Source organism: Ixodes scapularis, unplaced genomic scaffold (genome assembly GCF_016920785.2).
Source record: "Ixodes scapularis isolate PalLabHiFi unplaced genomic scaffold, ASM1692078v2 PGA_scaffold3__209_contigs__length_174095766, whole genome shotgun sequence".
Lineage (NCBI taxonomy): Eukaryota > Metazoa > Arthropoda > Arachnida > Ixodida > Ixodidae > Ixodes > Ixodes scapularis.
The window spans coordinates 142,821,799-142,847,313 of record NW_024609868.1 but is presented as its reverse complement, the minus strand read 5'-3'; the positions used below and the strand labels follow the sequence as shown (position 1 = coordinate 142,847,313).

The following is a 25,515-nucleotide window of genomic DNA, read 5'->3' as shown; positions in this document are numbered from 1 at the left end:
TCGCTGTCTTCTTCTTGTGTTGTGTCACTACTTGAGAGACGAGGGAAGCACAGACCAATCAGTCGGCAATTATTATAGAGCGACCCCACGAGGTAGACGAGCGGGACGGAGAAAAGACAGCCTTCATCGCTCCGAATGGACTCTATGAGTTGAAAGTGATGCCATTCAAACTCCGTACGGCACCACCGACGTTCCAGCGCGTCATGGACACTTTGCTGGCAAGACTAAAATGGCAGACGTGCCTGGTCGACCTCGGCAAGACTCTTTTTTTTTAAGCATCTTTGATGAGCATCTTCAGCACCTCAAGGTGGTACTGCAGGCCATCAGGAGCACCGACCTCACCCTCAAGCCGACAAAGTGCCGCTTGGCCTATGAAGAGCTCAAGTTTCTCGGCCACGTCATCAGCAGCAAAGGAGTTTGCCTCGAACACAAGAAGACAACCAACATAGTTCATTCTCCCAATATTCTCTGACAAGAAGGCCATCCAAAGGTTTCTGGGTCTGTGTGTCTACTACCGGCAATTTGTCCAGAACTTTTCTTGGAACGTCGTGCTGCGCAGTGACCTCACAAAAGATGCCGTCCCCTTCGAGTGGAACGAGGAACAACGCTATACATTCGACAAACTAAAGCGACGTCTGCACTCAACTCCGGTACTGAGCCACTTTGACCAGGATGCCGAAACAGAAATCCACAGACGCAAGCAACACCGGGCTCAGGGCAGAGCTTGTACAGCTGCAGGACGGTGCTGAGAGTCATTGCGGACTCAAGTCGGGCCTTCTCGAAGGCAGAACGGAACCACTCGACAACGGAAAAGGAATGCCTCGGAGTTGTCTGGGCAGTCCCCAAGTTCAGGCCTCACCCGTATGGATGCCCATTCCGGATTATCGCCGACCAATACTCACTGTGCTGGCCTGCCAATGTCAAGGACCCCGTGGGACAACTTGCACAGTGGAGCCTGCGGCTGGAAGAGTTCAACTTCACAATAACCTACGAGTCAGGCCGCAAGCACGACGCCGACCACCTGTCGCAGGCTCCTGCGGAGTCGGCCCCGACAGGCACAGATGATGAGGACGACATTTTTCTCGCGGCACTAGACACCACAGATATAGCAGCACGGCAGCGACGCGACCCGGAACTTTAGGAGTCGATTGCCCACTTGAAAGGCCAAGGAGGCACGGTTCCCTGGATTTTCATATACCTCCTACCTACTTTCAGCCTTCGACACGGTGTTCTTGAAGAACTTTGAGGCTGGCAAGTGGCCGTGGCTCCTGGTTCTGCCGGAAGATCTATGTGAAACAATCTTCGAGGCCTGCCACGACGATCCCATCGTAGGATACGTCGGCCACAGCCGAACACTCGCACACATTCGCAAAAAGTACTACTGGCCGAGCTCCCGAAGTTCGTCCGCCGTTACACTCGGACCTGTCGAGACTTGAGAGTGCCAACTTCGAAAGATGCTGCCGACATAACCTGCAGGACTCCTTCAACCAATTGCACCGCTGGTGGCTCCGTTCCAGCAGATTGGTACAGATTTACTCAATACATTCCCTACTTTGATGTCGGGGAACCGGTGGATTATTGTGGCGACAGACTATCTGACGCGATAAGCCGAGATGAAGGCCCTTCCTTTCAGGACTGCTGTGGAAGTTGTCAAGTTCTTCGTCGAATCTATTGCTCTCCGGTACAACACTACAGAAGTTTTGATAACTGACCACGGTTCCACTTTCCTAGCTCCGCTAACTCGTGAGATTTTTCGTTTAAGCCAAACCGGCCATCACAGGACGACTGCATACCATCCACAGACAAATGGCTCAACCGAAAGACAGAAAAAGACGATCGCTGGCATGATTTCCACGTATGTAGGTGTGGAGCACGAAACCCGGGATGCAGTACTGCCGTACGTTTGCATACAACACGGCGAATCAAGAAACTATGGGATGACGCCGTTCCAACAGGTACACGGCCAAAGGCTTACCACGATGCTCGACGCCATGCTAAATCACATGGCAACCGACAAAGGCGACAATGACGCTTAACTGGTCTCCTGGCACACGGAGGAGGCTTGTCAACTGGCAAGAATTCAAGACCAACAGTGAGTCGATGCATGCCGGTATAACCTCCGTCATTGTGACGTCCACTTTCAGCTTTAACACTGGGTATGGGTGTGGACACCCATAGAGTTATTATAATGTACGCTAGAGGTTCAAATGGCGCTAGTGTGCTGTGGCAAATTCAAGCAGACAGCAACCAGTCGAAAATTGACCTGCAGTAATGCATTTCTATGGAAAAAAAGTGAGTGCATTTTCTCCTTGTGCTTGATTATAAGAGTAAATATCCAGAATAATTTGTACGTACTAGGTAACTTGGAACATTTCTCAGTCAGGCTGACGAAATAAATGGTCAGTTACGACGTTTTTCTCTCCAATTCATTGCATTGAAAACTGTGCTAAACCGGCTTCATACATTTATAAATGTGTACTGTCGGACACTGTTAGCGCAATCACGACGTCGGCGCTTTTCAGCATGGGGAATGTACGTGCCATACAAACAAAGGACATCTAGAAAACTAAGAAAATCAGCAAGAACTATGCAATAACACTGGATCAGTAACTCCCCGTGCATGTACAATCAAAATAAATTAAAACCACGTAATATAGTCAGATTTTCAATAAGTAAGTACTGCTTTATTCTTTTTGCCCTGCGAAGATGCTTGTTTTACATTCAAACCATAACCCATATGCTTGAAATATTTGAGAAGTTGCTTGGAATAGAAAATAATAAAAAGACACCTTTCAGGGCCCGCATACTTTATTCTTTACATTTTGAATGTTGCTAACTGCTCAAAAAGATGCAAGACGAGGTCATTTTGATATTTATTTATTTATTTATTAGTGACACGACTGGAATATTAGCAATATATAAGCGTCACCGGAAGGCTGGCGAGCCTGGAACACACTCTATATTACTTTTGATGGTTATTTTGCTTAGAATCGTTGCTTGTTTTTACACCCCTGCTGTGGAAGGGAGGTTCGGGCCTGAAATATAGCAAAGTTAAACATTGTTCACTGATAAAAAAAAAAGTGCTGACTAAAGCAATTAGTACACTTTTAGAATGTTAATAAAGGTACATAATGTTCGGTACGACCCAAATAACAAAAATGTTCCACGTTATTTATCGGTAAAGAGACAAAATGCACGCGAGTTTTCCAATACGAATGTACAGGAGCACCGCAAAAGTAGACTGGTTGCTGTCTGCTTGAATTTGCTTCCCGGAAGTCGCATCAACACCACCGCCAGTTGAACCTCCAGCCTACATTATAATAACTCTATGTGGACACTGATACGGCACCGAGGTCTCAGCGAGAAGCTCCTGAAATGCTACTTTCGACCCTACAAGGTTCTTCGCCACCTTGGAGATTTGAACTATGAAGTGCTGTTTGACAAAAAGCATCCTTCCTCATACCGCCCGCCGCGACCCGAGGTCGTTCACGTCGTTCGCCTCAAGCCGTACTATGACCGATAGGACTCCGAATGCAGTTTTGTTTGTTTAGGAATCACTGTCGTTTTTATTCTTGTTTGTTTATTTGTATCGGGACGACACATCTTTTCAAAAGGAACACTGAACTCAATGCCATGTGTGTGGCTGAGTGGGCAGTGCACGCGGATCCCATGCAGAATACCCGTGTTCGAATCCCACCAGTGATGTTTAGTTTTCCCTCTCGTTTCTCCTCTGGAAGTTTTCAGATCATTCTAGTTATTTGTTGTGTGTTCTGTATTAAAACATGCTGGGACACGAAGCGATTATAAAAGCAGCCGCAGCGTGGTGCATCAAGTCTTTCACCAGCGCTCAATCCTTCTGTTAAAGGCCGACGTACACTTCGCGCTTTCCACTTTTGCCCGCCACCTCCTTTCCTATATCCCCTCCACGTTTTGCCTTGCCCCAACCTGGCTTCCCCTCGCAGGTTAGGAGAGAGGAGCGCTAAGAGGATTATCTTCCCTGCAGAAAACCGAGGTTGTACGTCGGCCTTTAAGCGGATATCGAAGCCTGCGACGCCCAGTTATTTCATCTTTTGTTTGGCACAAGTTTGCCACAGTAAACCTTTAGTTTCTTTATTTCACCCCTGGTGTCATTCGTAACAATATCAGTGTTGCCATCCATCTCTAGTAGATAGTTTCAGTTTTGCTGTACACGCCCAAAACCAAACTTTGAGCCGTGATATTTATAAAACTACGCTGAATGTAAAAATAAAATAAAATTATACCTTGTAATTTAGGGACACTGACTAAGCTGAAAACAGTCTTAATCCCAAATTCGGAAATATTGACGGGGGTTTGCCTATAAGAAAACAATTTGTATGAGTTCAGTGTCTTTTTAAGTTCGTGCAAGACGTTTCAGCCTCCGGTCATACTTGCAGTCATCAAGTTCTCGTCCTATACCTCGAATGAAATGTCAATGTGAAATAAGAGTGGCAATGTGGCCCCAACATGGCTGAACAAAAGTGCCGAGGTCGTTTTGAAAGAAGAGGGTAGGGCTTAGGGCTCAACAAAGAGAAAGGCCCGTGCAAAGTCGACTGGAGCAAGGACTCAATTTTGAACCTTTCCCGTCTTAAGATTTTGAGGCGTTGCGGCAAGCTGCGTGCCAAAAGCATACCTCAGCAAACCTCACTCATAAGCCCTCACTCACTGTCATTCACCCTCATCTTCACAGCTGAGGTGAGGGTGAGTGAGTTTCTGAACAAGAAAAATTCACGAGTGAGTGCCGTGAGGACCGTGAGTGTGTGAGGGCAGGGAGTGCGTGAGGGGCGTGAGGGGTATGAGGGCCATGAGGGCGTGAGGGGTGTGAGGGCGGTGAGTGCGTGAGGGGCGTGAGGGGTACAAGTGCATGAGGGGCGTGAGGGCGGTGAGTGTGTGAGTGGCATGAGGGCCATGAGTCCGTGAGGGGTGTAAGGGCGGTGAGTGCGTGAGGGGTGTAAGGGCGGTGAGTGCGTGAGGTGCGTGAGGGCAGTGAGTGCGTGAGGCCCCCTTCAAACGGGTTGTTCCATAGCTTTCCCAAGATCGACACAATTTGCTGAGATTGGGTGCGGCTCAAAATAAGCGAGCTACTCGGAGCAATTCGAAGACGTTTGAAGCGGCTGCATCCAATCAGGGACGCAATATTTTGACGTGATACCTCGTGCCGGTGATGATGACAACAAAAGACTTGCTGAAATTGATCGCTTTTGGAAATTAACTGTTTCAGAAAGATGCATTAGTATTTTCAAATAGATTTAAATGCATAAAAACATGTTTGTAGTGCCTAATTGTGTGACTAAATAGTGCAAGAAAAATAAAATGTCATGATGTAATTGAAGTAATTGGTTGCTGCGTGTGAACGTGGGCGGTCCGAGTGCTGGTGTTGCGACGTCAAGTTTCTGGGCGAAATTGCCCCGTCTGAAGCAGGCCTGAGTGGCGTGAGGGCCGTGAGGGGTATGAGTACGTGAGGGCCGTGAGGGGGGTGAGTGCGTGAGGGGCATGAGGGCCATGAGTGCGTGAGGGCGGTAAATGCGTGAGGGCAGTGAGTGCATGAAGGGTGCGAGGGCCATGAGTGCGTGAGGTGCATGAGGGTGGTGAGTGTGTGAGGGCCGTGAAGACGGTGAGGGGCGTGAGGGCCACGAGTGCGTGAGGGGCATGAGGGTCGTGAGGGTGAGTGAAGGGCTGAAGGTGAGTGTGACTGTGAGGATGAGGGTGACTAAGTGGCTGAGGGTGAGTGTAGCTGTGAGGGTGAGTGAGGGGCTTAGGTGGGTGTGGCAGTGAGGGTGAGGGTGAGTGAGGTCGACCTAAAATGCCGACCTCTGGCCAAAAGGCGATCAACAGGTTGTAGCTGCGGGGCAACTTGACTACTCGGTAAAAGTGTCCCGTTGTAATGCAGAATTTATGTGTCTCACATTACTAAAGGAAAGTAGTGCCTGACCTGGCATAATTATTGCCTAGGAACGCAATAATTATTTTAGAAAGGATGAAACCCGGTCATGTATCCGTAAAACTACTCACGTGTGAAATTTTGCCAAAGCGACGCCCTCGTCACCTTGGTGTTCTTCCCAACTCAAGAAGGAATTGTATGTGCCTGTGTCAATGTGCTTTACGGATGCAACAAAGACAACATCAGACTTTTTGTAATTAATGCATTTTACAACTGCCAAAATAATCAAGAAGCTAGATAATTTTTCAGAAACCTTTGGACGAGCATCCTTTGCCAGAAATAAGGTGCTTTCAGAGACAAAAATGGCAACAAAAACAACATGTCTGCATCATTCTCTTTTTCATCAGTCGTCAAATGCCTTCACAACGATCACTCGACAGTGACTACACAGACGCGCGATTATTGCAGAATGTTTTCCAGCAGCTGAGCTAACAAGGTGGCGTGTGCTTTTACTACGGCTACACCTGCAACCAAAGCCTTTCTTGAAGCTGCAGATTCATGCCTGTGCAAGCGAGCAAACTGCACCAGAGTCGTCCTTTTTTATTTTCAGTCTTCAGATCTCAACTGTGTCCCTGTGGAAGCTTCCATCCTCTTTCCATTGCTAGGGGAAGTTACCACCGGAGCAATATTCATTGGACCCGTATCATTGATATCCAATGCTACAAAGCCTACTCAAATGTGCAACTGTATAAGCGGTCATGCACCGGGTAGTAGGGGTGTGTGACCACCCGACAACACCCGATGAACAAATAAGCCTTGCTAAAAGGGTGTGAATAAAGACGTGCATGATGTCTCAGAATATGAAGAACAAAGAAGATGCAGACTTTAAGAGAATATTTACACATGCAACTACTTGAACGTCAACGGTGGATACACAAATAATTGGCCCTTGCTGCGTCAGGCGGTAAACACAGCCGTGCTCATGGACACAACTATTTCTGTCATCTTAAATGTCACAGCCATCGAGGTGCACAAAGTGCTACAACTGTCGTCGCACTTTGTTGTGCGAAAGTTCCCTTCATGGAGATATATGTCAAAGGTTTTACGAGCTTACATTGCGCGTCGTCGTCTTTATGCCGCTGCTTGGATTCGGGGCAGCTTCCGGAGAGGCCCTCGAGATTCGCTGTTCATGACCTGAAACATTACAAAGTGTGAGTGACCGACACTTGCTGCTAGTGCTGGTTTGGTGCCAGCATGGCAACTGTCTATGCGTGCAACAAGGCAAAAAGCTAGACAAGCTTCTCAACAGGCACTTCAGTGTTCTTTGCTTTGTCGGTTGGTCTCATAGGAGGGTGCCTTTGTTGTTTGAAGCCCTGTTGATGTGCACCAAAGTAAAAATAATATAAGTAGGCATTAGGTGCAAAACTGGCAGAAAGCAGACTGACCAATAACATGTACCTGTGGTGAGAGGGGCTGGAGAAAGCGAGCACTCTTTCAAAGACGTAACAAACCTTTGGAAATGATGACGAAGATGACACTATCCTGTCAAGAAGGTTGTATATGAGGATACCCCTCAGCATCACAATGTCTGCTAGCATGGCCATGGTTGGCACCCGCTGGCGTTATAGGTGGATAAACAGGGACATATGGTGGTCCTGGTGTCGAGTTTTTGTCACCCAAAAATGAGATCTAATTTGCCTCTCACGGAGCGGGTGAAAATAGCGCTATTGCAAGCGAAGACAGTGATTCTTCTGCTAAGAAGCATACTCACAGATGGAAATAAATCGAGAAGAGACCATACATTGTGTCTGCTAATAGACCGGAACAAAGTTGACACCTGCTACGAACCGAGCGCCGCGATGAAGTGAGATCGGACGCAAGTTGAAATTGGTATCGTCTGCTATTTCACATTGAAAACCATTGATAACTCGCGCTTGTTTTACAAATCTCAAGTTGTTCTGCTGCCGTACACAAGCTGACATTGACCGGTGGATGAAGGGCTACCAAGGACAAGCACATCAGGGGCAGCAAGACCTCTAGCTATTTGTATTTTGGTGAGTTCTCAGCAAAATTTTGCCCGATTGTGAACTCGTAAACAAATAAAAATGCCTCATTGACAATTGATTATGCGCAAGCTGTGGTGCCACGTCCAATCAGCAGCTGAGAACGCTCTCATTCTCACCTTGATTGAAATCGGACAATAGCTGGCGTCACCAAGCCAGCATGCTACAAGTTATCCGAGTGCTAATAAAGTAGAAGTTACACCTGAAAAATGCTTTTAAAACTTGGCAGCACCGAAGACAGATAAGCTCGAAAGCGTTCTCATCAGTATCTATGCACTGCACAATATATAGCAACATTCTACAACTCTGCTATGCACTATCCAGGAGCACACACAGCGACTTTTTTCTCTCTGCCACCCGAGGCTTGAAAGTAGCCAGACGAGGTATCATTATAGCCAGTTAAGCAAAGCTATACTGCGAATTTCATAAAATGTTTGCCCATGTTGTTTTGGTTCCTTAATTTTTCCTCGACCACTTGATAAGACTCAGTTATCTCGTCATGCTCTGCAACTATAAGACTCTGTGTGTGAAGAAATGGCACCTCCTGAGTTCAATCCAATAACTCAGTGTAATTACAATTAGTTATGGTAAAAACATTCTTTGCGTTGCGGGCCTAGAGATTAATGGGAAAGCTTGGAAAGTTCAACCACAACCAGATCGCTGAACCAGCGGTAAATAGTTCCATATGCTTCTGTCCTTGTAGAGCTGAGATATTCAATGACCCTCATACTTCCAAGCTCATCGACCAGTATCTTGAAGCATGAAATCCGAGGAAATATGAATAGCTCAACTCATACTCGTAATACACCAAATTTCATTAATTTAGTCATGAGATTTTCTCCGATGTTCTAAGAATCCTTGAACAGGCTTATCCAGCGTGTCACCTAGGGTGTAGGAGAGACAGCGGATGTACAGTGCTGAACCATAAAGCCACATCATTCACTCATATTGCAAGCTGGATACACTGACCCATGTTTGTAGGGCCCAAAATCTAAAATGCAATATGCTCAAAATGCCAAATCCAAGCGATTCTTCCCCTAGAGCAAAACATGCTATTTTCAACATCAATGAAGAGAAATTTTGACATCTAGCAAAAGCCTTACACAATTCCCTTCACCAATGTTGAAGCAAATGCTTTCCAGAGATGAAGTCAACCTTTTGCACACCGAAAAACCCAAAATTTTGAATGACTAGAACCAACGCTTGCATTTGAGCATGTAGGATAACACGCGGTTAATATCAAGTTTCGAATGAGCTGCCGATTGGGCCCAGAACAGGAGTCTATGCAGAGGCGTCGGAATTGTTCAGGAGATGGGGGGGCGACAGTGGTCATAGTGGGGGGGCAACGATGATTTTACGCCCCCTCCCCCATATTGTTTCTATTAAATTTCTAAACTGTTTGGGTGGGGGGGGAAGGGAGGTGATCGCTTCCCCTGTTCCGACGCCACCGAGTCTAAGAGCACAGACCATGACGACGCCACATGTGGAGCGCAAGGCCCAGCGGATGCACCTGAGATGTAACTGCATTGACCTTACAGCACACTTTCTGGTCTCAAACGTTTCAACAAATGACTACTAGCTCCCTCGATCCTCCCAGGCTTTCACAGTAGTGGGGTTGAAAGCAGGCATCAATGTTGCAAAGTTGTTCCTTCCAGCTTCAACACATTGTCGGTCTCGAACCCAAATACCGACAAGCTGCCGCAGGGTTAACAGCTCGGCACCTCGTCATCGAGAGCCCCACACAAGAGTGGAAAGTCGAGCGCTACCTTTGCTTCGGGGCAATGAACCAAATCAAAGGGGGAGAGTACCGCACTTTTTTTTTAACGACCGCACTGCAACACGCTTTTTGAAAGCGGAGCAATGCCGCGAGAAACGTGCAGTGCATTTGCCTGCTCATCCACCTCAAGTTTCCTCAATGCTGATGAAACCTGGCAAGTGAAAATGTCTTAACAACCTTTCCCGGAAGTGTTCACTGGCCGCCTCCACGTCGCCGATGGTAGGGACTCTTGCTCGAGACACCCACCGTCTAGCTTCTTCTGTCACACTCCCCGACTGCAAAAGAAGGGCTCTAATCTTCCAATCTTTTGATGTTTCAGTTTGCCTTTTGTGGGATACGAAGGAAAGTCAGAATTCCCCTCGTAAGGCGGGAGGCTCGGACGGACGGCATCTGCACACGTACACGCCGACTGCGAGATTCCGGTGTCTTTGGACCATGGTGGAACAAGAGAGACGCGTCAGAACGAGGCCAGGGAGGGAGCCGAAATTTCACCAAGGCGTCATTTGGCGGAGGCACTGTTGGGTTGGTATTGGAGCGCTGCACAGCCATCTTGCGGGCGCTGTCGTGTGCCTCGCGGTTGTGGAAAAGTGTGTGCGAATAAGGACGATTCCTCGAGGTCCACCAATGGTGCGCCATCTCCAGACGTTTTTCATAAATGGGAGTGAACCTTCGAAACGCTTGCTCCTTGGCAAGGAGGCACCGTTCGGACATCACTCTTCTTCGCCCGTGACTCGTGCCGTGCTTAAAGCGTACCCGCGGAAGTGAGTGCAGGTGTCGGACGTAGGCGAATGCAACGAGGATACTTTGCGTCGTTTTCTATAGGCCCAAATGTGCCGGTTGACGGTACAGGTCTTGAACGTATAACAGCATAGAGTTGCAACAATCTCTGTTCAGCATGTACGCCGACGCTTGAACCCCACTTTGGACAATCCGTAAAGATAATTTTTTAACGTATTGCGCTGGGATCTACTACAGAGGGATGGCTCGGTGGTGCACGCATAAAGTTAAAATATCGACGAATAAACTTACCTCATTCGAGAAAGAAAAAAGAAGAACCTGTTTCGGGCAATCTACGGCACCGTTTCCAGGGCGACGCAGACAGTGTTCGTTGACTTGGAGATGCTGCCAACAGATGGCGTATGCATGAAAAAAAACTCTCGCTAGATTGTCTGGTATCGAAACCGAAATCGGCACACCTTAGGCAGCTTCTCCAAGCCAACAAGCACCGTCTGTGTCGCCCGGGAGATGGCGTCGTAGATTGCCTGAGACAGGCTTCTCTTTTTTTCCCTTTAACCCCTTGCCTACTAATAACGAGTGTCACTCGTGCCGCCATTTACGGACCATAAAACCCGACCACGAGTGTGACTCGTGTTTCGGTTTCAGAGCTTGTTTTGTGAGCTCTGCGGCAGATGGCAGCACTACCCCTGTTGCTCCTGTTTATCTTGGGTTCTTTTCTTGTTTGCTTTGCCTTTTGACAGAGAGAGGGCGCTCCATTGACAAAAAATAAGCGCGCTTTTGTAAGCAAGCGCGCCAAAAACATGTCTTCGGCGCGGAGGTCTGCTTTGGCGGACGAAGATATACAAAGACTTCTTTTTGAAAGTGATGAATGCGCCAGTATTTCTGACGACGAATCCTGCTGCCTTTCTGATTACTCGGAATCCGATGAGAGTTCAACGGACAGTGAGAAAAGTGTTGAAAACGATGCGAATCCTGGAAGCATTTCATCGACTTCGGCGTCTGCACGTCAGTGGAACTGGGAGAAGAGGGACAACCAGCCTGCTCAGTTCACCTTTGTAGAAACCCCAGGTGTGTCAGCAAGGGTTCAACGCAGTCTTGGTGAGAAGACAAGCGCCTTGTCGACCTTTTGCGTGTTCGCAAGTCATGATTTTTGGGCGTCTGTCTCTGCTGAGACAAATCGCTACGCCGAACAAGAGATGGGCGACGAGGATCGTCCCAAGAAATGCTATGAAGAGCAATGGTTTGACACCACTCCGGATGAGATAAAGGCATACTTTGCCTTGTGCATCATTATGACGCAAGTGAAAGAACACACAGTCAAAATTAACTGGTCCAAAGGTCCATAGTGGAGACCCCAATTTTCGGCAAAACGATGTCCTATGTGAGGTTTCTGCTAATCTCTCGATTTCTATCATACTGTGAAGAACTACTGAAGAAGAGGAAACGACCAGAAGTCCTGGTATAGAGCACGGGACTACGCCTGAAAGTCAAGGAAACGTTTTTCTTTATTTTGACGCAAATTGCTTGATTTAAATAAAGCTTTCTGTACGATCTTTAAAGAAAAAAAAATGAGTAGGCAAGGGGTTAAGTTAATAAGTTTATCTTTAGATATTTTAACTCCATGCATGCTCCACCTAGCTGCACCTCTGTGCAGCTAGGTGGAGCATGTGATACATTGTGATACATTAAGGAACCAATTTCTGCATACCGCCCAAAGTGGGATCGGAGCGTTAGTGTTCAGTTGGCAGCAAAAGATTGCGGGGCACAGGAGCGCTAGCCGAAATGACTGGCTGCGCCTTCTGACGGCGCGTTGCTACTCTCACGACTCACGCTTTGCACATGTGCTTCCTTTTGTGTTTGCAGTCATGTTTTCTGTGCTCGCTTCCGTCCGACGCCCACGAGATAACGGGAAGTGACGCAAGGTGACACGAAATGTTATCTGTAGCATGTGAGCTCCGTCACCCATCACGGCTGAGGCAGACGTGCTTATAAGACTGATCAAGCGGCACTTTGCGCCGGTACTGGTTATCTCTTGCGCATCAGACGGAAGCAAGTAAAAAAGACACATTTGCGAGCATAAAAAAAAGCGCATTCCCGAAGCGTGAATCTTGAGAGCGGCCGCGCGCCATCAGAAGGCGCAACCAGTCCTTCCGGCTGGTGCTCTTGCGCCCCGCAAACTTTTGCTGCCGACTGTACATGCTGTAGAACAGCGTGACGGACACAGAGCTGTCCCTCAATGCTGACTAGCATTTGAGCAGAGAGATCTCCTCCGCAGTTGCATCTCACTCATGCTTATACCATTGGCTGTGTGGCCACGGGCATGCAATGTTTCAGTGCCAGGCTCAGAGCGATATAAATCAGACCTGAGAATTTGAATCAGAATTTTGGCATAGAACAGTGACTTCCGCAAATGGCAGGCTCGCTCCTTGGTTTGTTTCGGTTTCCCTTCGCCATGGTAATGCAGTCTGAGTAGGGCAACAAACAACGAATTTCGTCTGATGATTAATCAAAATCAGTATCCTGGCCACTCGAACAGTCTTCCCCAGGACTGCTCGATCACAAACTCGCTCTTCTGCGTTTATTTGAGGACACTCAAGGTAATAGCGCAATGTTTATAACAAGGTGCGTGTGTCTGCGAGCCGTTGTGGATACTTTTTTGCTCTGGTTCAATGAGGATATCGTAATAATAATAATATTTACTTGCGAATGAGGAGGTGAGTCTGGGTGGCGTTCGAGGCTGTGTACAAACGTTAACCCGCACGCGAGTGTGCCTACCAGCCAAGATATGAAATCAAAATTTTCACACACGCACACGAGAGCTTCAGCTGAGCCAAAGAGGTACTCACGTTAACATTACTCACATGAATGTGGACGGTCAGGACCGTGGGCAGCCCGCCATCCCGTGCGTCTCGCGAAGCTGCGGGAAACTCGCTTCACCCGGCGAGCAGAGAAAGGTGCCGCAGAGATGCAAACAACCGCTCCGTCGTAGCACTGGAATCACCACAAACATCAAAATCGAAAGCTATTTTAGTAGCACCAAAGCTTTTGGTGAAGCCACACCAAAAAGCGTTAACAAAGTGACTGCTACAGACCTCTATCACGGCTCAAGCTAAGTTATAGGCTCCGCGATTGTGTGCGATGGTGAGCCGAAGACGCAATAAAGAGTGGCGCTTTCATTATTATCAAGCAATCACCATTCAGACAACAAAACTCGACGAAACAACGAGATTTTTTGACATAAGTTTGCACGAACCAATCGGCACTTCGCGAGAACGCACGTTTCCTGGACTCGGCAAGCTCCTTTGGAGTAAAACGGTGTAGGGCGATGAGAATGCCGATAAGAACCTTCGCTCAGTAGCTAAATTTCGACGGAATATAGCTAAAAATATACTTAAATTCGATATATTACAATCAAACCAAGCATCCTACAGTTCACAAAAAGAGCTGCCTGGATGTGCTGCCATCTAGAAGCAGTCAATTTCTCTTTCTGGTCATAATGTTCTTAAAAATTCAACGTCATACTTCTAGTGATAAAAATACCGACGTTAAAAATTTTAAAAAAGTGTTATTTTTAAATGTTTTTAAATGGAAAAGTACATTTAGTCCGGGCACATTCTAACTAAAACTTTTATGAGGGTTTTTGTAAAGCCTCCGAAAGATACATATTTTAAATATTATAGTTTATATGCGTTTTTGTGCGTATATTATGCAATTTTAGTTAAAAAATGTGCCATAATAGTTCGATAAATTCTAAGAAAGAGGCGCCAGTGTAGAGGCGCTGCTCGCCAAAACCAGAACGCGCATGCGCGCAGAGGTCTGAACCGGAACTTCCGGTTGTCGTTTATCACGCAGTGGGCGGAGCCTCGCTGGAGGGTTCCCAAGTGATTGACACCCATCTCGGGTCCCCACGTGACGGCCTTTCGGCGCGCCCATTGGCCACTTTCTTTTATGACGTAGCTGTCGTCACAGCATACGCTCATCTTTTATGGCGAAGTGGCTTGACTGGCATTATCGTTCAACCCACCCTGAAGCCGCTCGCTGTCCGTCAAAAGTATTCCAATCAAAACACTCAATTACAGTTGGTTTAGCGTCGCGTGTGTGCGGACTTATGGATGGTGGTGTTCCGGCATCGGTGGCTGACGCCGTGTGAGGCCTACCGCTGGTGTTTGTGGCCGGGCCGCCCGTGAGAGGTGCCTCCGAGCGATGGACGAGCAACAAAGAATGATGCACCCAGTATCACAACATCCCATCGTGAGCATGGCGGGTCATGTTGTGCCTCAGCATGGCTACGGAATGGGCCCGCAGTCGCACGGTGTCGACCCGACGGGCCAGCAGGCCGCGCCGGACCAAGAGCCCAGGAAACACGACATTTCGGAAATTCTCCAACAGATCATGAACATCACCGACCAGAGCTTGGACGAAGCCCAAGCGAGGTACGTAGCCCGCCCGCGACGTCCCCGCCGCCGCACGCAGAGTTGCGCCGCTGTGCCCGACGCCCGAGGATTGTGTTTGCGTGGTGGCGGCCGATTGTGCGGCCCGGGCGACCGGCCCCGACCGGACGCCGCTCCCTGTGTGCCCGTGCCTGTGCGAAGCGCGCTGGATTCCCCGTACTCCCTAACCCTAACGCCGGAATCGTCGGGCTCGGAAAGGCTTAGCGCCGCTTTTCCGACCGAGCCCCCTCCGCGGTGCCGGTCCGAGCCCCAGTTTGGCTCACGGGGTGTCTTTCTGCCCTCTCTTTGCTAGGAAACACACGCTCAACTGCCATCGGATGAAGCCAGCCCTCTTCAGCGTCCTCTGCGAAATCAAGGAAAAAACAGGTGAGTCCGGGCTTTAGGCTTACTTTTTGTGGGGGCCGCCATGTTGGTTGCCGGAGTCGCGAGCTTGTTGTGGTTCCTCTTTTGAAGTCCCTACGAACGCGCATAACGGCCCCCCGGAGGCCCGGGTGCCGCGTCCCGGGGTCGCCGGTCAGCGGCCGCGGCGATCGGTCGACCGCGCGCCGAGTGTCAGCGCCGCCTTTTTTGAAGGGACCGCTCCGTGCCTCGCGTTTGTCAACATTGATAAGCGCCGTCACCCAGTGCGCGCTACAGCTGGGCCGTTTATCGGCGATCGCAGGTCCGGCCTGTCCCCGCGTTGTCAGTGCAAGCGTGCCGCCGCTTACAAGCCAGCACACCGTGGCAGCGGCACCGGTGTGCAGCGTGTCGCGAGCGCTGACGTCGTACGCGCTCGGTAAACAGCGAGCGTCGTGCCAAAGCGGCGTCCCCTGTTTGCACAGCCAGGGCCTTTCGGCGTACTCGTTAGTGCCGTTCACTTTCCCAGCCTTCTCGCTTGTGTTCTTCGCGCTCCGCCGGGAGAGGCGTCCGAGGACTCGAATTTACGACGACGCGCTGCCTCCGTGTACCTCCGCACGTGTAGGCCCTCGCTCCCTTCCGCGCGGGACAACGTCGCCGTACCTCGGGGCCCCCTCCTCGTCGGGGTGGGGATCGGCCCAGTTTGCTCCGGGGTGCCATTGTTGGGGCACCCTGCCGCCTTTTGTTGTCGTCCGACCCCTGTCCGCTCCCCGCTGCCGCCGCCGGCCACTTTCGCCGGGCCCCGGCGAGCGAGCCGAACCCCCGAGCTCGATGACAGACCTCGCGCCGATCTGCCGGGGACACGAGCAACAGCTCTCACCAGCCTCCGCGGTGTGCTTCCGGACATGGTTTGTTCGTCTTCCGTGACGGCACGCGTTCTTGACGCGCCAAATGGCGTTTTTTAGATTTGAAGTCAGGTCAAGAAACCTGGGGCGTGACTTGGTGACGCTTCTGGCCTCCTGATTCGTTCTTACCGGGCTGCAGTCTCATTCGCCGAGGAGCGAAGATACTCCGGACATGCCCCTCCTTTCTGATACTGTAAATGTCTAATTTGAGCAAGTTCATCCACGGTAAATGTGATTCGAACTCTGCTTCGTGGTTCCGAGTGTCCGCTCTTTCGTTGTTTCTTCCGCGCGAGTCTCCATTCTTCACGTAGTTGCAGCCCCCGCAATTGCTTCGCTATTTCGAGTTTCCCGGTGCAGTCGAAAGCGTCGCTCGCCACGTTGCTTGGTCGTTTTGAAATACTTACAAGGTCTGTTCGCCTTTTTCTTTTGTGTGTGGTTTTCGATCATTGGCGAGCTACCCTGAAGTAAAATCATCCGAAAGGCCGATTATTTCCTAGTGAACTTGTACCACCACCGGATACTGTCGAAATCCAAGAGCACGGCCGCCCGGGCCGACCGACCGGAGTGCTTGCCGGCGGGCCTTCCGCGGCACTCGAACGTCGCGACGCCAATCTCGATCGGCCGCGAGCACGCCTTCGATTGAGAACCTTTTACGAGGCCGGCTGTTCCGCGGACATTTCCCGAAGGAGCGCCCAACGAGCATTGGAGCCGAAGACGCCGCGGCCGTCTCGAGCACGCCGCCGACGGGCTCCTAATGGGTTCATTAGCTGATAGGCATCTGAACGAGATTAACCTCGCCAGCCGCGCTTAATTGATTGCCAGCCGGCCCCGCTTGACCCGGACGTGTTGGGACGGCGACAGCTTCGGGGCTGCGAACGACGGCATCGCGTCTCGGTGGTCGGCCACGTCGCCGATGTCGCCGGCAGGTGTTCCGAGCCGCGTTCTGCCGTGTGGCCGGGCAGGCGACGCGTCTTGGCGGGCTCTGCTCTCGGTGTCGTGCGACGGGCACGTGTAATCGCTGCTCGGTCTCTTCGGTGCTCTCAAATTACCTTTTCGATCCGGGAAATAAGCTGGGTCGATTCAGTTGACACTTTTGTCGGCTTTGACGTGGACAGACATTGCGCCCTCGCGCACGGGGACACTACAGCGGTGCCGTACGAGTTTCAGGCTCGATGCATGACCATTCACGCAGCCAATTTCTTCCCGCTCGCGCCTAAGCGTGCCAATTATTGGTAAAATTTGTTACGTTGCTTATGTATAGACCCTTTTGCTGTTTACAAGCATGAACTGCCGCTCGCTTCCCAAGCGATTTCCGGTCGCACCGTCTTTGCAAGCCTGTCGAGCTTGGTTACGTCACCTGTTCTAGAAAGAAGAAATGCTCCACAGTCAACGAAGTTGGAGATTTAACGACGGCCTTCGGCTGTACAGTTGGACGTCTTGAGGAGGCAAGTTGGTTTACGAGAATATTCGAAAACGAATTTAACCGGTCTTGCGCTTCTTGGCGTTCACCTAAAGGGTGGTTAAACGTGTCATCGACATTTCAAGCAACGGTATTAAGGTGGGCTTTGTTCATTCTTTAAATGAACCGGAAGCTCTCTGGGACGTCAGACTGGAGCATCGCCTGGTGGCGTTTGCCATTGACGGGTGCACGTTTTCATTCCACGCAGTGCCTTCACGCTAGTCTCGGTTGCACGCCACCTTTTCTTCGGCGACGTATTTTGACGCGACATGGTGCGACGGACCCCAGCGCGGGTTGGGGGCCCCGTCGCTGTGCCCGAGGACGCCTTCCTTCCAATTCCGTCCGTCGTACTCGCTGTTCGTTGCCGCGAGACGAGCAGGCCTGCCGTGGTTGCGCAGCCCAGACTTCCAGGAACCATCGATCACGCTGTGCGCTCCGTTTCGAGTACGGCGTGCATCTCTTTGCAATGCGTTTCTGCGTCGCGGCGTCCTGCGAAGTTTGGAACCCTTCAGTGGCGGTGAGGGATTCGAGCCGGCGTTTGTCCGAGAGTCTGACGCATTGTTTGAGCAAAGTGGACGTCTTGCCTTCGAGGTACCGGGAACTTCTCGAGGGTTACGGCGTTCCGCATTTCCTGCGATCCATTCATTTTTATTGAAATGATCGTTATAGGATTGGGTCTCGAGCATAAAGATCATCAAACGCTTTGTTTTCACCGTCGCTCGCGTCTCCCGAAATCAAACCCTCGTAACCTGCGTCAACACCGCGCGGATGCAGAGGCAGAAACCCGCAGAGGCGCAGACTTTGAGCCGACTCGCGCGGCGCTGTGTGCTCGAGAGGGCCGTTCCTTCGGAAAGTGCTTGCCCCGCGTGTTCCGAGGCTGCCGACACGTGTTTGCACGCTGCCGGGGACCGACCTCGATGTGCTCGGCGGCGCCTCTCGAGGGGCGTCCAAAGTACGCCCCCGCGCCCTCATCTCGTCGCGCGCCGCCCGCGCGCCTCCAACGAGGCACAGCCCGGCTCATGCAATGGAGTTGGTTCGGTGCAAATCCTGCGGTACCCAATCGATCGAAATTGACGGAACCTTTGAGTTGGAAGGTACGATCAGGAGGCTCCAGCTTGAGGAAGGTGCCTTCGTATGTTCTTGGCCGTTCCCATCGACCCGCAATCCAATTGCTAGCTGAGCGATAATGGGGTGCCCACACCCGGGGCGGCTCTCGGTGACCACAGTCCCTGCTGGGGAACTTGATCTATACACGGTAAACAGTCTTGGATGCCGAGTGAAGGCAACTGTGTCCCGAGCCTCCTTTCTAGTGGCGAATATCGAGATCTATGACCGTGTTCCCAGTTTCACCATGTCGTCGCTGGACGTTCCTAGGCTCGCTCGATCGCTGGCATACCCGGAGTGTTCCGGGTGCTTTCTTGTCCGGCCCGACGCGTGATTTTGATTCGCGCTGTCTTCGATGTCGAGGGAGGTGTACGTTTCGAGTGTTTCCCCCCTTTTCCTGCACCTGACCCAGCTATCGAATTTCCGCTCGGGTATAGCGTTATTTCCAAACGAGAAATCGCGAAGTGTCGCCACTGAGCATGCGCAGGGCCGTCTGCGCACTCGCCAATAGTAGTGCCACCGCAAAGCCGATGCGTTTGAGTAGCTTCGACTGCGACGCGTACTCGCGTTCCTCTCCGCACTCCTCTTTGCGTCGGAGCGAATGAACGCCGTCAGGTTATTCCGAGGAATCCCCAATGACTGACCCACTTACCGAACCGGAAACTAACTACAAATGAGCTGGGACATGATCTTGAGCTGTTCCGTGGCCTGCGCACGTTTGGTGCTCCGAGTGTCGGGGATAGGCGCTTTTGCAGCGAGGCAGGAACGTCTGTCTGGGCCACCTAGAGACGGCCAGTTTGGTCGATTGCCAGGTTTACCGTAATAGAAATCATCGAAAGGCGGGCGATGACCTGGGTATGCTGCACCTTTGACGGAACGAAATGATAAGATACTGCTTTCAACGAGCGTTGAGAATGTACCGGCAGCAAAAAGTGCGACATTGGATTCCCCCGTACCTGCCGCGATGATGTTCGCAGAAACAGCTGTTTTGTGGGCCTACAATGCGTCGTTGACGGAGGTTAACGCGGCACAACATGAGCAGTCTGTGTAGGAGGTAGCGTTCGTGCGTTGTACGTGTTGGGATTATTCCTTCCACGGTTTACCTTTGCTGCGTGACGCTTTTGTGGGACTACGTACGTGGGTTCGAGATATAATTGTTCCGCCGATTACGACCGTCCGGAACGCGTGTTCGCGGGACAGGAATATGGCGACAATCTCGATCAACTCCCAAGGAAACATTCGGCCCACGAACGAACGAGCGCTATAAAATCCACACCCGTGGTTCGAAAAACGCCGGATTCTGGGGCAATGTTCGCGCGCATTCCCGATGGGTAGACTGCACCGGCACCTTTCGTTGAATCGCGTTGGCATCTCTACATTCACCTCACTGATTGAAAGAAAAAGAAGATTGAATCGTCCGAACCGGTTTTTGCCGTCCGCAGTTCAAGTCGTATACAAAAGCTCACAGGCGACTGAGCTTTCCACCGTTATCCTGGACATCGCATATGTTCCTGTCGATCGCATTTTTGGTACAGACTCCGCGAGATCTGCTAAGCGAGCGGCGGTCTTCATCGAATGCAGTTCGCAGTGTGCGTGAAAGTCCCGGTGGGTCTGAGAATCTGCGCGAGGCTGGATTTGTTCGTGAAGCGAGCAAGCTGAACCACCAACTGAAGGCAGACTCAGAGGCGACCGCTGGTCGACAGGCGGAACTCTTCTTTCTTTGTAATATGGCAGACACGTTCAGTATGAGCCATAATGTACGTTTGGAAACGCCATGGATCCCCTCCATCGAAGCAATCTATGGTGCGAGCTGCGACATTTATTTTCCTGCGTTTCGCCGAGAGCGTTAAAAGCGCTGGTCTTGCGCGGTGTTCGGCGAATGGCTGCTGGCCGATAATTCGATGCTCGCCAGAGTCTGCGTTTCTTTGTTCCGCCCGAACGCAGTTCGCGCAGTCGTTCGAGCTTCGTGTCATACTGCTGGTATTATCCGACGGGCATCGGAATGTCTCTTCTGTCGCCGTGATGTCGGCTGCCTCTGACGCACCGCCAGTTTTGACCGGAATCTCGCATGCCGCGTGTAACGCATTCCACGTCGCCGTTGCAGCCTGCCACTGTGTTGTTTGTTTTCGAGCGAAAAGACCACGTGCGAGTTACTGCCGTTATGAATACTCTCGGAAACGTTTCATCGCGCTCGCTGTAGAGAAATCAGAGGGGTAAATCGAGTACCGTCTGAGGCCGATGTTTTCGGTAGTTCCTAATGTGGGCGGGCGCCGGGGCGCTGTTCCCGCCACGGTTGGGGCAGAAGCAACAATCGGTGCATCTCGCTGACTTGGCAGAAGCAGCACTGTGACAACTCGAGCCGCCTTGCGCGTTTCGTTCGCGTACGTGTCTGGGAACGCGGCGGAAAGTGGAATACTCCATGATGATGATGTTTAAAAAAAATATGCGAAATGCACAGCGCCATCTAGTAGAACATGCTCCGTCTCACCCTATGGTCTCACCATAGCCTCCAGGGGGGATCGGTGGCCGAGTGGTCTAGCGCACACCAGCTCGGAGCACGTGGAGCGAAAGCTCGCGCTGCAGAACCCAGGGATCGTGGGTTCGAGCCCCCACCCCTGCCCGTTTCGATCTGGATGAGCATCGTACCGGCGTGCGGTCGTGTATCGCTACTGCGTGGTGCACGTTAAAGACCCCAGGCTAGCGGCTGTACCGCACTGGCTAAATTTCTCATCTACAGCTGGGAGACTCGTCGCCCCTGTGAGGCAGACCAAGTTCTAGGCTGTATAAACACACACACACAAAAAAAAAAAAAAAAAAAAAATAGCCTTTAAGGTTCCGAAGCGCGCGCCCGCAGCGAAGGGTATACAAGCGCGAGCTCATAGCAGTGGCAGCTGCCCTTGGTGCACGAGAGCTCGTGCCGCCGAGATGTGCCCTAGAGCAAGGAGCTCGCGCCTGTAGCCTTTCCTGCGGTACAACACAAGGTGAAACAGTGTATATCAAAGGTCAGTCCGCGAAAGCGTGGTCCTGAAGTATCCTTCGCTCGCACAAGCACTCGCGCATAGAAAGCGCTTTTGAACACAACGCACCCGTGGCTTTGCCGACCCTCAAAGCCAAATTTCGAGGTGACGTGTACGTCCGCCATGTTGGTTGCGGCGAGAAACCAGCGACCGTCGGGGTGACGAGCCTTTTACGTGCGCAAGAAGAGCGTAAAACAATAGTAACCCTTAGCTCGCAGATGCGGGTGAGAACCGATGACTGTGACCAGTAGACCTCGATTGTTACCCACGACGCTACGAAATTTACAAACAGCAGAGGAATCTCGACGCAACAAAGATGGCGGCGTACAGACTGTTGCCAGACGTTCAAACAGTTTCGGATGTGGTCTATACACCAACTCATGTTTACAAACAAACCGGAGCGCCCCTAGCGGACGCCACCGGCGCCGCGCATGCGCGGTGGATGGTGGGCAAGAAGCCCGCCGTCGCCCATAAACAAACCATTGAATTGCGTTGTTGTCGGCGTCGGTGGGAGTCCCCGTGCTCTTTTTCGCGTTGGAATTGTTGATGCTACGTCCTCCTAACAATGTCTGACTACTTGAGCGGCTTCAGCAGAACTAACGAGGCAAAACTTTGCGTGAATAATGTGACGTGCGGCGATTCATTTCACGTGGACGCCGCAGAATGGGCGCTAAAGCCTGACACCCACGATGAGATTCTGCTCGCTGTTTTCTGACGCGACATTGCTCGGACTGCAAAAGCGTGGACCGTAGCTGAGATGGTGGACATCGATACTGAAAACCGCAAGTAGAATCGGGCATTACAAGTCGGTGACGGCCATCGGTAACAATAATGATAAACATCTTCTTGTACTTGTTTACACTTAACCTACTTACCCCAACCAACCTTCTTAAGTGTTTTGAGGCCTGCACTTAGTTCTTATCACAATTACCGGGTCAACGTTTGGTTTACGGGCCGCTGTCGTTCGAACGAGCTGACGACAAAAAGCAGCCAATTTTGAAAGAGCAGACGACAGTTCGAACGCATGCGTAATGGGGTACGGACAAGAAGCACCGCGTCCCGCGTCAACAAACCACTCGAATGTCACGTTGTCGGCGTCTGTGTGAGTCTGCATACTCTTTTTCGCGTTGGAATTACGATTCTACGTCCTCATCGCAATGTCTTACCACTTTAATCGCCTAAGCGAAATTATCAAGGCTCGTTACGCCGCTAAACTTTCCGTAAATAATTTGACGTGCGGCGATTCATTCGCATGAGCGCCGCAGAATGGACGCTAAAACCATGATGAGATTCTTCCAGCTATTTTCGGAAGCGACATCGCTCGTGTTGCAAAAGTGTAGAAGGTAGCGGCGATGATCGACGTCGATATTGAAAATCGGAAGCGGGAACAGACCAAGCGTAACAAGTCGGTGATGGCCACCGGTACCAATGATCAACATCTTGTATCTACTGCTTACACCGAGCCTACTTAAGTCTTTTGAGGCCTACACTTACTTCTTATTGCAATCACCGGCTCAAAGTTTAGTCTACGGGCCGCTTTGGTTTGAACGAGCAGACGACAAAAAGCAGACTTTTGAACGAGCAGACGACAAAAAGCAGACGTTTGAAAGAGCAGACGAAAGTTCGAACGATCAGGCGGCCGTGTGAATTTGAAGACGCACTGAACCCGTGGGTGGTTCGGACAACTTGGCGGTTTTCTCTCGTTTATGTTGGAACAGAGCAAATACATCTGGCGACCACAAAGTGTTGCCCTCACACGCAATCGTAGTTCGACAGCGTCTGGTTTGCCCTTTTCACGGCTACTATCCACGTTCTCGGACAAACGGAGGGGGCAGAAACACATGAAAACTGATCTTCAAACCTTTCCAGACTCTCTTGGTACAGCCCCCATCGCAGCATTTTGACGAGAAGACAGGTTTTTTGTCTCGTTTCTTCCAATGGAACACAGGAATGAATGTCTGGCACGGCGACTTCTGCCCACCACCCCAGACCGGAAGTGCGTCCGGCGCGCCACCACCGCGGCGTGACGTAGGAGAGTTGAGTTGGTGTATAGATGGGGGCTCTTCACGAGATCTCGAGAGCGCCGGTTCTTAAAAACCAGTTCTTCCAAAAGCAATACACGGGTAATATTCGCGGAAATCGAGAAGACGCCAAAAAGAGATGAATCTTAATGCCGGGGATAAGGTCGGGATATAGGATGTGCAGCGTGTTTCGAGCTGCTCTCACCCTTAGGGGACAACGTTTTTGCGGCAGCACGAGTATGTATCTTGCAACTCTAACCATGTAAATAAAAGCAGCTCGGTTGCCGCGGGGCTAGGGACTGAGCGAGAGGTCAGTGGTTCTGTGCTCGCTGGGGTAATACCGTGATAGTCTTCTAAAAACAACTGGTCGTGTTACATTTTCCTTACAACATTTTCTGACGCTCTAGCGCCCCGTGTATTGCCTCGATTATGTTGGGTGTACGCTCAGCACACAGCCCCTGAGGGCAAACGCGCCTGCTCATAAACACTGCGGTGGTGTACTGATGCCGACGAAGCTAACCGAGCCGTGGCGAATGGAGATCGATGTTGAAGTGTTCCATCTTAGCCCTTCTTCACCCCTTCGGTCACGTCTTGCAACTTTGAAGCACTGTTGACGTGACCTAGTAATTGCGAAGGCAGCGATTTGTATCGATAGTGCTTCGCTCTCCTAAACGAGGTTTAGGATAGACCCGGAAGTGTTTAGTCACGAGCGTGTTCATGTATGCGTCGCTCAGCTGAATCTCTCGTTGCTCTGTCAGGTTTGCTCACTTCGATTAAATATTTCGTGTGTTCGGAATGAACCTAATGTACAAGCGGCTGTTGCACGTGTGTCTACCTATGTTTTACAAATATGCTTATAAAACTTTTTTTTTTTAAATTTGTTTGGCAGATGTTTTAGCGAGTGACAGCGAGCACAGGCTGTTTGGAATATGCTCGTGCAGCTCAGTGGGCAGCCACCTTCGTTGGTCGCTGATTGAGCGTGGAATACCGAACGTTCCAAGCCGCTCGTCACACTCGCTGGGTGACTGCACTCTTTTCGTTTCCGCACGGTGCGGACCCGTGTCCTTATTGGTGCACCTAAATCTCTCGTTAACGTATCCCGGATTCGAACGCTTTTTCGGTGCCCTTGCCCGCGTGTTCAGACTCCGGTCACACGTTTTCCTGGTTTCGTTTGACAGCCTCATAGTTTCGACCGTCAGGTGCTGATCGTTCTGCCTCGCCATTGTAAATTGATGACGTCATGGAGGTACGGGGAGTACGTTGCTTCCTCTTTTCTAGCCATTTTTTTTTTCTTTTTCCTCATCTCGGAGCCAGCCTCCACGCGTCACCGCTTACGTATCGCGGTAACGATACTGGGCAGCTCAGAGAACCCAATGATGGCGCAGTAAAGACATGGTGTTCGTCGGCTTTTTCTTTAATTTTGTTGGAAAGGCCATGCTCTTGACGCTGTCGTCTGCTATTGAGTTTGACCAGCCCCGTGTCCTGGCGTTGACTGCAGCGACCGGGTAGGGGATGTTCGGTAGGCCCAAACATTTCCTGATTAAACCGAGGCGATGGCTTGGGTTTCAAGTCCGCTGTTCTTCATAATTAGGCGAGTCAGCGAGGGCGCTTCGAACCGTCCACGTGTGCATCGCGGTCAAACAATTGCTCCCGTTCATCGGGCCCGAGCTGATGACGACTCTGGGTAGGATTGAATGTCATTTCGAGACGGATAGGTTGATGTTTGATGAAGATGGATCTTCTTA

At 50.8% G+C, this 25,515-nt stretch overlaps 2 protein-coding genes across 6 annotated transcripts in view; one reads left to right on the top strand and one right to left on the bottom strand.

Moving 5' to 3' along the window:
- The window catches only part of LOC8042089 (target of rapamycin complex 2 subunit MAPKAP1), a 116,622-nt gene extending 101,190 nt beyond the window's left edge, over window positions 1-15,432 (bottom strand). Inside the window, exons 1-3 of one of the 3 annotated variants that reach the window (XM_040505137.2) lie at window positions 15,318-15,432; window positions 13,339-13,468; window positions 7,014-7,093 (exon numbers count right to left, since the gene is read on the bottom strand). The gene's annotated coding sequence lies outside the window, so the exon portion shown is untranslated. Of the gene's footprint in view, window positions 1-7,013; window positions 7,094-13,338; window positions 13,469-13,569; window positions 13,944-15,317 lie in introns of those variants that run through there. The other 2 variants (XM_040222294.3, XM_040505135.2) reach the window with 2 other exon arrangements.
- The window catches only part of LOC8042092 (homeobox protein extradenticle), a 409,053-nt gene continuing 397,861 nt past the window's right edge, over window positions 14,324-25,515 (top strand). For 2 of the 3 annotated variants that reach the window (XR_005718027.3, XR_005718029.3), the window contains exons 1-2: window positions 14,489-14,910; window positions 15,221-15,294. Coding sequence is in view for 1 of the 3 variants with exons in the window: in XM_040222299.2 (XP_040078233.1) it covers window positions 14,681-14,910; window positions 15,221-15,294 (304 nt within the window). In the remaining 2 variants the exon portion in view is untranslated. Of the gene's footprint in view, window positions 14,911-15,220; window positions 15,295-25,515 lie in introns of all 3 variants that reach the window. The other variant, XM_040222299.2, reaches the window with a different exon arrangement.